The sequence below is a fragment of the Zingiber officinale genome, chromosome 1A, assembly GCF_018446385.1.
Source record: "Zingiber officinale cultivar Zhangliang chromosome 1A, Zo_v1.1, whole genome shotgun sequence".
Lineage (NCBI taxonomy): Eukaryota > Viridiplantae > Streptophyta > Magnoliopsida > Zingiberales > Zingiberaceae > Zingiber > Zingiber officinale.
This window is the reverse complement of record NC_055987.1, coordinates 83,785,999-83,797,754: the sequence shown is the minus strand read 5'-3', so window position 1 is coordinate 83,797,754 and position 11,756 is coordinate 83,785,999. Positions and strand designations below refer to the sequence as shown.

At 38.7% G+C, this 11,756-nt stretch overlaps 2 protein-coding genes and 1 non-coding gene across 3 annotated transcripts; 2 read left to right on the top strand and 1 right to left on the bottom strand.

The window, feature by feature from the left end:
* Positions 1-521: 521 nt before the first annotated feature.
* Positions 522-1,251, top strand: LOC122005953 (ethylene-responsive transcription factor 3-like). The gene has a single exon (XM_042561215.1). It carries the CDS (start codon positions 609-611, stop codon positions 1,245-1,247), a length of 639 nt encoding a protein of 212 aa, XP_042417149.1. The 5' UTR covers positions 522-608; the 3' UTR covers positions 1,248-1,251.
* A 2,248-nt stretch (positions 1,252-3,499) lies between these two features.
* On the top strand, positions 3,500-4,069 carry LOC121999485. Its single transcript, XM_042554165.1, has 3 exons — positions 3,500-3,607; positions 3,697-3,875; positions 3,970-4,069. Exons 1-3 carry the CDS (start codon positions 3,512-3,514, stop codon positions 4,067-4,069), a joined length of 375 nt encoding a protein of 124 aa, XP_042410099.1. The 5' UTR covers positions 3,500-3,511.
* LOC122039385 lies at positions 3,530-3,607 on the bottom strand. Its single transcript, XR_006128214.1, has one exon. It is a non-coding gene; the product is annotated as a small nucleolar RNA snoR35 (small nucleolar RNA).
* Positions 4,070-11,756: the final 7,687 nt, after the last annotated feature.

The window sequence follows — 11,756 nt, the reverse complement described above, 5'->3', positions numbered from 1 at the left end:
AGAGGGATGAGAAGCTGAGAGGAAGATTCTCAAGGAGAAGGCTGGAAAATAGGTTCGGGCACTACAAGAAAAACCCTCATAGACATCAGTGGAACAACAACAGTTTTAAGCAAAAACCGATGTCTTTGAGTATTTTACACCGGTTTTTTCAAATACCGGTGTCTATGAGCGCAGATTTTCGCTCATAGACATCGATTTTTTTAGCCGATGTCTATGAGCACCTTTTTTTCATTAATAGACACCAATTTTAACCGCAGTTTTTAAAACCGGTGTCTATGAACCAAAATTCTAGCGGACTTTCTTAGCGCCCTTTCTTTTGGGTTTCTCCTCGCCCACCGTAAATCGAAACCCTAATCCTCCGACATCCTCCTTTTAGGAGTTACCATTTGAAAGACGTGTAATGGATCTCGACGGCGATGTGGACGGCGGCCGTCGTCGGCGCTGTCGCGGTCTACTGGTTCGTGTGGATGAAGTAACCAGCTAATTTATCTCCCCAATTTTGAATAATTCGACATGGCGAAATCAACACTCCTCTTCCTTTGATCCCATCTCTCGCTCCCTCTTCCCCCTTCTTTTGTTCCTTTTCATTCCGTCGATCTGTTGGCCAGATGAAGAAAGGCCGAGTTCTGGTGGAGCCGGCGACGGCAGTAGCGGAGACGCGGTTCCGCGGCGTGCGCAAGCGGCCGTGGGGGCGGTTCGCGACCGAGATCAGGGACCCCTGGAAGAAGGTCAGGGTGTGGCTCGGAACCTTCGACTCGGCCGAGGCTGCCGCCCTGGCCTACGACTCCGCCGCTCGCGCGTTCCGTGGTTCCAAGGCCAAGACCAACTTTCCCCTCGCCGCCGCCGCTGCTGCGTCTCCCACCCCTACTCCTGCATTATGCTGCCCTCCCTCCGCCCGGTTTCCCTTCTGCGACGACCACCATGACCCCCCGCCGTCCTCTCTGCAACGGCCGACATCGAGCAGCCACAGCAGCACCGTGGAGTACTTCGGTAGGCCACGTCTTCCTGCGCCTGCGTTCGCGACGCTGAGCCGCCGATGTGTGTCGCAGCTAGAGAAGAAGGCCAAACCACTTCCCCAGAGAATTCCAGACAACGACAAAAACTGCCACAGTGACTGCGGGTCATCGGCCTCCGTCGTTGACGACGAGCGTGACATCGCTTCCACATACCGGCATACACTTCCGTTTGATCTTAACCTTCTCCCTTCCCCCGATGACGACATCCAAGCCACGATTCTCTGCTTTTGACATCCTGATCACACGAATCCGTTTGTTTCCTTATCTCTTTAGCACTATCGATCGTTGCGCTTTCTTACATGCTCGCCATTTTATATATTTATGCCAGTGATTTCATTTGATCAAAATGCATATTAGCGGTATCTAATTAAATTGTTCTATCTGATCTTCTTTGATTTATGTTGAACTAGAAAACTTTGACTGTTGAGTTGGATCTACCATATATAAATAATATAGTAGTGAAATCTCTCTTAAGAACTGAATTCCACCCACGAAGAAGAAATGACTGAAGAACAATCAAGTTTATAGTTATTCCTTCAATCTTCTTTTAGATTATTTAATCTGAAGAGTTAGCTACATGAAGGTAGAGGAAAAAACTAGGACAGTATGATGAGGTGCACCGAGAATATTCGTACTTTTTTTGGCAATTTTTGCCAAGGACTGCTGCCTGAGGATTCACTTGGCTTTCTATATTTTAGTTTAGTTGTTCAGGACCTTAGGTGAGTGTGATTATTAGTTCAGCCTCTTGATGAATCTTGCTTAGTTGCTTTTATTGTTCCTCAAATACTTGTCTGATGCCCATATTTTTTAAGTTAGAATCGCTTCTTCCAATTGTATGGTTTGAATAATTTGTTTCTATATCTTCTCTTGTGTGTATTGATCCTTCACCAAGTTTGTGGTATTACACAACCTTGTTAATTTTTTTTTGCTATGATGGCTTGCAGTTTTTTACTTTGATTATTGAATTAGGATATAAGGCAGTGTGAGTTTTTCATCCCTGCAGTAAAGTAGAATGAATGTGATTTATTCAGTAGGTTGCTTGCCTAATTACTACTTGCCTATAGGAAAACTAAATCAGCGATTAAAGGTGATTAATCATCTCTAGTTTAAGCCATTTTGTTCTTCAAAGAAAGTATCTTTCTTCTAGTGCTCTGTCAAGCAAATGAAACATTTAATAAGAGTGTTGATGCAGGCATTGACAATGAGAAGGTAGTCAAGCTTTATGAAGTTCCACTCGTCAAATTCTTGGAGCAGAAATAGCTTTGTCATTTGGGTGGTAAGTTCCTTAAATCCAAAATTTTGTATGAACTTTTAATACACTAGGAAAAGCATACAAGAATCTCTAGCAACATAAGACTCCTTATCAAAGGTAACACCTAACTCCAGTTTATGGATGATAGGTGTAAATGCTCTTTGCCTAAATGATCTTACAGAGCCTAGGAATGTATCTTACTTGTTTCCTTTATTAATATCGTCACATCACATTATGCAGACTTATTTCTTTCGTCAGTTTGGAAAGTCGGTCGTACGGGCAGACTACCTTACCCTTCGTCAGGGTTTTATCTTGGTATGCTTGAAGTTTTAGAGACATTTTTATATTTGATACCTTGTTCATTAGTGATGTTGGCTTCATGAGTATAAAGGCCAGAGGTTAGACTCATGGAGTGTGATAATGCATGAGTATAGGATAAAACCTTTATTTGTTAGTTGTCTTTGGGCTTGCCATAGATTGTCATCTTAAATTAATACAAATGCATGCCTGCTTTACTTTGGGAGTGTTTCCAGATAAAATCTTGTCTTTCTAACTCGCTTAATTTATTCTTCATGGGGAAAAAAAAGGAAGAAGGAATCACTTTTGGTTAGGTTGTAATTGGGCTCTGAAGCCAATCACTTACATCTTATGGTTACAGTTTCTCCTTTGAAGATAAAAACATTGCATTATAATCTTTATTTCTAAGAAATTTTTTAGTAGTACTTTAAACAAGTCTTCAGTATTTATAGTATGACTAGCATCATTTATTCTTCTAGCGGCTACCAGTGTAGCCACTTCATATGATTTTCTAACTTAATATCTAAAGTGCTACTCAAATCTTTATTGAGTACAACTTGACAAACTAAGCACCATCAATGTCTATGCTCCATTATGTTCTAGCTTGATGGAGAGAAGTAGAATAAATAGTTATAGACTTCAATATTCATCCCAAATTACCTATCTGTTATTTTATGTATGGGATTTGTATCTGATGTAATTTTACTCTTGGTATTAATAATATAATTCCTTATTCTTAGCTGAGTTTCAATTGTTAGAGATGAGTAGCTTTCGTTGTTTGGTGCAGATGTTCAATACAGTTTATGTAAATACTAACTTGACGCGGTTGTTTCTTTCTTGTTGGTTAGCATACCAAGTTTGTTAGCACCTAGCCCATGCCCTGTGCTTTTACTAGTCTTGCTTTTGCAGATCAAATTACTGAGTCTCTTGGTACAGTCAACTCTTAATGGTTCAACATCTAATCTTGCGGACTCCTCAGGCCGACCCTATACCACATTATTTTCTGGCCAGTCTGCGGCAGTGCCTGGGTTCCATCCTTCTGGTTAGACATTCCTACATAAACTTTATTAACATATTCATGTGAAATTTTTCTTGTATGTGGAATTTTGATTACGGTTTGTAAAAAAATAGGTGGTCTTCAAGGATTGCATAATATTCATGGAAGCTTCAACCTACCAAATGTGCCTGGTTCGCTTGCATCCAGAGAGGCCGCAATGGGTGTTGTACCATCAGGTGGTGTTCAGCAACCAGGAGGAAGCATTCCTAGTGGACGGTTCTCATCAAACAATCTTTTGGTTGCATTATCTTAGGTCTGGCATGAGCTTATTTCCACATTACTTCACTGCATCATATGGTCCTTTGAATGTGTTTTATAGTATTGATTTTGGATTTTTTTTCATGTAGATGCCTCATGGCTCTGGTGTCACAAATAGAGGGGGTATTAATGTTGTTGGAAATCATGCTTTTAGTTGTAGTAATATTAATGAAGTCACTGGGTCAATAACTGGTATTTCCTCAAGTTCAGCTTCTGGGAATCGTAGTTCTGTTCCTGGTTTGGGAGTTTCTCCGGTATTAGGTAATGTAGGGCCAAGACTTACAAGCTCTGTAGGCAACATTGTTGGCAGTGGTAACATGGGAAGAAGCATCAGTTCTGGAGGATTATCTCTGCCTGGAGGATATTCAGGATACCAAGATGGCATCAGAGGTAGTACAATAAATAGTATATCTCTTCATCAGAGGTAGCTTTGTTCTTCTATGCTTCCTTCACTGGATTTGTTGTGTAGTCATATTTCTTTGTTCAACCATTATCATGCCTAGTAAGTTGTTGTATGATGCTGTCGGTTCTTATCAATCTGTACACTTGAATTAGAAGGAGCAAATTATCTATGTTATATTCTAAGCAGCATATACTAAGTGTCATATATGAAAGTTTTAGATTCTATGTTATATTCGTTATCTTCCACAGCAGCCTTTAAAAACTCAGTATTCTATTTTATTTGATACATGTACACATTTGTTTTAGTTATTTGACATATGGTGGATTTATGTGTTTTTACAGTTTACAAATCTCAAGTACTCCAGAGTTGAAATTGATGAAGTGCGGTTCGAGTGGGCTGAATGCATGCTAGATTACATTTGAAGTGCGGTTCTACCTTGATGTGTTAAAAGAATGTTCTACCTTGATTTTGATATCTATTAGCTAGCTTTTGATGTAAAAAGAATGTTTGTAAGAAGATTATTTATATAATTTGTGAATATTTGTGTATTTTATGGATATTATTGAATGAAGAATATTTGTATAATTTGTGAATATTTGTGTATTTTTTTTTTGTTATTGTCGGTTTTTCATTGTTTCGGAAATTAAATTGTGCTGTTAAAAAATATACATATTACATCGGTTTTTCACCGCTGTAAAACCGGTGTTATTAACTAATATTACATCGGTCATTTACCGCTGCCAAAACTGGTGTTATTAACATACAATATTACATCAGTTTTACACCGTTGATGAAACAGTGTCGTTAAGTGATACTACACCGGTTAATAACCGATTCGAAGACCGGTGTCGTTAAGTGATACTACATCGGTTTTAACCCGATGTCTAAAATGGCAGACTTTTAACATCAGCTTCATAGACATCGGTCGAAAATGAAATAGACACCGGTGGAAAACCGATGTCTATGAAGGTTTTTGTTGTAGTGGGGTGAGCCCTATTTTGGTTAGCCGAAATCACCCAAGCGAGCAGAGCAGCGGAAGAGCCAAAGGAGAAGTTTGGAGCTTGGTAGTAGCTACTAGAGGTGCCTTCAATAGATTGAAGGTGCCCTCGCAACCTTCTAGTGGAAGGCGCCTTCAAGCACTTGAAGGCGCCTTCAACATTTCATGGAAGGCGCCTTCAATCACTTGAAGGCACCTTCGACTGAGCAAATTTTACCGTTGGCAAAGGATAAAACTTTATCCCTTTTTACCTCACTGGAGGTGCCTTCCAGCATGTTAGAGGTGTCTTTCAACCCAGGATAAGATTTTCTAGGGATTATAAAAAGACTCATGGACCTAGGAAATGAAATACAACACTTGTAATTGAATCCTCTTGAGTTCTATCCTGTAATTGAATGTGTTAACTGCTGTAAAGAGGTTTCTCAACCTGAAGGAAAGATTAGTGTACTTTTAACTTTCTTGGACTAACAAACTTCCCGGTTGTAATCAAGTAAATCTCTTGTGCCTCTTCTTTTAATCTCTTATTTTTATTTATGTAAGTGATCATTTTAATTAAGCTATAAAAGTTTGAGGAGGAAGGTTTGGTTTTTTATTGCAGGGCTATTCACCCCCCTCTAGCTGGCCGCCCAAGGGTCTAATAATTTGTATCAGATCCAAGTTCGCTTCAAGAGGACTAACGGCCGAACGAAGCACACGAGATGACCGGACTGAGCATCTACCCACCGAAGTTCGAGGGGGAGTTCGCGAGCTGGAAGAAAAAGATGAAGGTATTCTTTAAAATTGATTTCGATTTGCTTTTAATAATGAAATTTGGTTTTGTAGCATCTAAGGAAGAAGAAGAATATTAATGGATGAAGAAAGAGTAGGTCAACTTCATGGCAAATGGTAAAGCAGAGTTCCATCTGCTGAGTGTTTTACAGCCATAAGAAGTCAACTGAATCGGAGACTACGAGTCTACCTAGGAGCTCTGGGAGAAATTTTTGAAGTGCCCCATTTTTAATGTGATCAAAAGGAGGAGTAAGTCTAGAGGGAAGGTAGTACAACAAATTTTTGTGTACTCGTAAAAAAAAATTTTATAACTATTATTTGTTTGTAGTTTACACTAACTTAACTTGGATTTGATCACATCAAAAAGGGGGAGATTGTTTGTACCCCATGGTATTTTTGATGTGATCAACCAAGTCAGGTTAGGTCCTGTTAGTATTTAATCTTTGTGTCTAAGTGTGTAAGAGCTTAGGAGCACAGGAAGTCAAGCGAGAGACGCAGCTAGCGAGAAGGATAGCACGGGAGAGAGTCGACGAGCTATGTGCGTTTGAGGGATGAGGTGCTGTAGAAGAGTATACCGGCGAATGAGAAGGATGTGAGCAGCAATTTGAGGGATGAGAAGCCAAGAGGATGACTGCTCAAGGAAAAGGCCAGAAAATGGGTTCAGGTGAGCCCTATTCTGGTTGGACGAAATCACCTAAGTGAGCGGAGCAGTGGAAGGGCAAAAGGAGAAGTTTTAAGCTCGGTAGTAGCTGTTGGAGGCGCCTTCAATGGATTGAAGGTGCCTCACAACCTTCTGGTGGAAGGTGCCTTCAAGCACTTGAAGGCACCTTCAACACTTCATGGAAGGCATCTTCAATCACTTGAAGGCGCCTTCGACTAGGCAAATTTTGCCGTTGTCAAAGGATAAAACTTTATCCCTTGTTACCTCATTCAAGGTGCCTTCCATTATGTTGGAGGCGCCTTCCAGCCTAGGATAAGATTTTTCAGGAGCTATAGAAAGACCCCTAGACCTAGGAAATGAAATACAACACTTGTAATTGAATCCTCTTGAGTTCTATTCTGTAATTGAGTGTGTTAACTGCTGTAAAGAGGCTTGTCTGCCTAAAGGAGATATTAGTGTGCTTTTAACTTCCTTGGACCAACAACCTCCCCGGTTATAACCAAGTAAATCCCTCGTGCCTCTTCTTTTAATCTCTTATTTTTATTTATGCAAGTGATCATTTTAATTAAGCTATAAAAGTTCGAGGAGGAAGGTTCGGTTTTTTATTACAGGGCTATTCACCCCCTCTAGTCGGCCACCCAAGGGTCCAACAACATGTAGGAGTGGAAGATGATTGAAATGATGTGTTAAAGCTGATGGTCGAAGCCTCCTTTTATAGTCCTGTTTGGGCACCTAGATTCCTTCTTGGGTGCTTAGATTGTGCTGACATGGTGAGCTCTCGTCGAAACTTCATCCCTAACATGGGTGGGCCAGTTGTCACACTCCAACTCAGCGTGTCAATTAGATTTTGGTCATTCGGGCGCCCGGAGCACCTCCGAGCGCTCGGTGCCTGGCCAAGTACCCGTTTGGACTATTGCTTCTCTGAAGCTTTCCCGGGTGCCCATAGCAACTCTGGGCACGGACTACTTTTTTATAGCACTTGACTTTCTGTAAAAACAAAAAGTTAGTCCAGGAAATAAATAATATATATAAAGTATGAATTTGACAGTCTTTAGACTATCGGGTCTTGACTTTGAGTTTCGCTAAAACTCTAGGTCAAATCGACCCATACTGTTCCCTCTTTAGGGAGCGTGTCCTCACCTACTCCTCTTAGGAGAGATTATCTATTACCAGATCGTCTGGACTTTTGCTCAGCGTCCGAGACATCAGGACTTTTTGCCGGGAGTCCGATCTATGACCCATCCAGTCTTCCGCCAGGTGTCTGCGACTCCCAAGATTTTTACCTAGCATCTTCAACTCTAGTATTTCGCCCAACATCATCAGCTCGCCAAGACATTCTTCAGTCCCCTAAATTAAGACTTCATTAGGGTTTTCCCTTTGCCTAAGATCACTTAAGACTTTCATGTACACTCAATTCAACTTATTAGAACAATAATAACACTTAACTTAGAATTCTTTGCCATTTTCAAAACTTAGGTTCGATCATCTAGTGCTCCCTACACCAACATGAAGTACATAAAATAACAAAAGAAACTTTAACCATTGAAAGCAAGATTTGTTAATTAATACTTACTTGAAAGGCAAATGATAGTGTTCTCTTTACAAACAATTCCCACTAATTTTGATCCATAAATTTATGTTTCAAAACACTAAGATTTTGTGAAGCCACTAGACCAACATTAGCTTCTCTTATAAGTATTTGTTGTTTAGACTTTCTATCACGTCATAACTTAGCCAACTTCTAAAAGATTGATTTCTTTTCCCACTCTTCAATATTATAATTCATCTGTACATTAAGAAGCATGAAAATATATTTACATTTTGTTATAATATTGGACAAGAAAAATTTAGTGACTGAAGACATTACCTGAAGAAAATTCCACATTCTATTCTTCACTTCTTCGTCTACATCATTCCATCCATCTAATGTATATGGCACAAATTCTTTTATCATTCAACCTAGGAAAGAAGCATACTTCACTGAATTATCTCCAATCGGTTGTCTGAATTCATTACACTCTAGTTCTTTAGGCTTTTGTTGACCACTAACCAAATTCAACTTTGATGAACCACATCCCTTTTTCTTATTAATTTTATCATCATCAATTCCCTCTTTACCATATAAATCTTGTGATGAATTAATGGACTGTTGAAAGCTATATTTTCTTGCAAAATAGCATAAAAAGATTGAAATGTATAAGTGCACTTTATTAAAATAAATCAAGATTTAAAATAGAATATAATATCACCTTAATTTCATCTACAACTACTTTGCTACATTTTATGCCAATTTTTCTCATCTTTGGAATGTTATATAATTAATGATCTACTCATTTACAATATGGCAAGATCATTGCTGAAAATAAATAGCTAGAAAAATATAATGAAAAAGTAAATAAAGTATAATGAAACTTGAAAAAGAACATTTATTAGATGAAGTAATTAACTATAAAATCTACACCATAAAATTTAAGTTATGGATCAGTCACATCAATTCCTTCACACTCATTCTTTACATATAGTTCATTCTCAGTAATGTTAATCTCAACTTTAGACACATCAAGAGGTGTTGATGATGTATAGACATTCTCTTCAATCAAATTCATGTCATGAATACCCGAGGCAACGCTTTTAACAACACATACCAATTCAATTTATCATTGTCCATAGAATACAATACTTGCTTTGCTTGTGATGCTAAAATGAAAGGATCACTTTCAAAAGTTTTTAGTCCTTGGTGTAAGTTGACTAGTGTAAAATCATCTACTATTTTAATACCAATTCCATGATTGGCCTAATCACACCTAAAAATAGGAACTTTAAAAGAATATCAGTCTACTAAAACAATATCTCGTATAACCCCATAGTATGTTAGTCTTCCTATTGTATATGAATAATCATTAGTATTGGATTCCAAGGTTGTAAACAAAGTCCTACATTAAAAATACATGGAAAAGATCATAGATTTATATGGAAAATATATCTCCATTGGTATGAGACCTTTTGGGTAGAGCCCAAAAATAAAACTATGAGGACTTAGGCCCAAAGTGGACAATATCATGTCATTGTGGAGATATCTAAATTCCTTTTGATCCTAACAATTGGTATTAGAGCCTGGACTACCAAAAAGTCTAACCACTGACTGTTCATAAGAGTTATGATCCAATCAATCCATGTGGGCGGAATATTGACCTCTAACGAAGGAAGTGAGGACTCCCATATCTAGATCAACATAACCAGACATGAGGAAGAGAAGTCCTAGTTGTGGCTAGACAAGGAAGATTTAGTTAGTCAATTGGAATTAGGGGCAAGGAAGTCCTAGTAGGTTGGGTAGACCGAGGGGCAGGAAGACTTGGTGGGTCAAGGATCAAACGTGGGAAGTCTGTGGTCCTTCGTTTGAGGGGGGATCACTATGAGAATGTTTATATTTTGCTTTGATACCAAGAAGAGGACTGTTAGCATTAACCTTAGTAGCAATTATAAAATGATTGATAAGGGTAATTTTGTATCATATTTCATTAATTAATAAAAGGTAAAGTTGATTATTATATTTACTTTAGTTCAGTATCGAATGAATAAGTATAATAATGTCCTAGGGTAGTATATTCTAATCTACAATATATTAATTGGCTGAATTGATAGTAGATATATAAATATATATGGAATACTACTCTTAACTATTCCTAATCAAGTATTAATATACAAGGATAATATTAATACGTTGAGACTAGCATGTAGGTTGACGGATGACTTAATCTTACAAGTCATGGATATGAGATATCAAGTTGACACATGGGTATATATTAGAGAATATGTACTGAATGACTCCATAAGAATGTTTCATGGATCGTTATATGAGTATCATAAACATTCTCATAGTAATTATTAGTATGAATAGTCCTTTGACCTGAAGTCACTATGGTTCCCTATATAAGGAGTTGTGTACTTTGGTATCGACAAACATCTGTAAGGTTTTTCGGGCCGTGAAAACCGCTTTTCGCGTCGCAGAAACCCCGAATCACCCAAAGCCGTAGGATCCGTGCAAGGAAAAATTTTGAAAACACAAGTACGAGTTATAAACAACGATCTACAGTAGATCTACAAAGGAAAATACTTTATACCTTTGATGCGTGCCCTCGCAAATCCCGCTCGTCCAAGGTACGTGTCGGATCTCCAAAGTATCAAGATAGATACTTCTCTAGTGATATCCACACGAACAAGGAGTGCTCTCTAGCACTCAAGGATGGAGAGGAGAGCCCCAAGTGTGCTAGCACTTTCTAGAGCTCTCGGATGGAATTGGAAAGGAAGAAAAAGAGAGAGTACAAAAGAAACTCATACACTCAAGAAGTAGTATCCCTCCTTTGTGACCTTCACTCTTCCTTTGGTCTTGGAATTTACTCAACCACCTTCTCCTCTCTTGGAAGTTCACGGCAACAGCAGCAAGGAGGAGGAAGAAAGCTAGGAAGAAGATAAGACAATTACCACACATCAATTGCAACAAAACAAAACCTCCTTTGCATTAGTGTGGCCGGCCACAACATTGTAACCTCCCCATTAATGTGGCCAGCCACATTAAAGCCAAGGGGAGAGTGTAACCCCCATGAGGTGGCATGTCTCATGAGGTGGAGGTGATGTGGCAAGGATGAGTCATCCTTATAATGTGGCAATACATCAAGTCAAACATGATGTTTCAATTTCTACTTGGTGAAGTCAAACTTGACCAATTGTCTTCCTTGTTGAGTTAAATCCAACCTTTGACTCAAGTCAATTTTAATTTAATGAATCTCCATTCATTAATATAAATTGACTCAATGAATCAAATCTAAATTAGACTCATTCAACAATTGAATCTAATTGAGTCTAACTCAATAAGTCTAATTTGAATCCAATTGGTTCATCATATGAACCCAATCCAATTGGTTCATCATATGAACCCAATCTCCATCTACTTGTTCTTTGTGTGTGACCCAATAGGTTCTTGTAACATTGGTAATGTTTCTAAACTCCTTTAGAAACATAAGCAATGAGCGGCATCTAGCAATACATC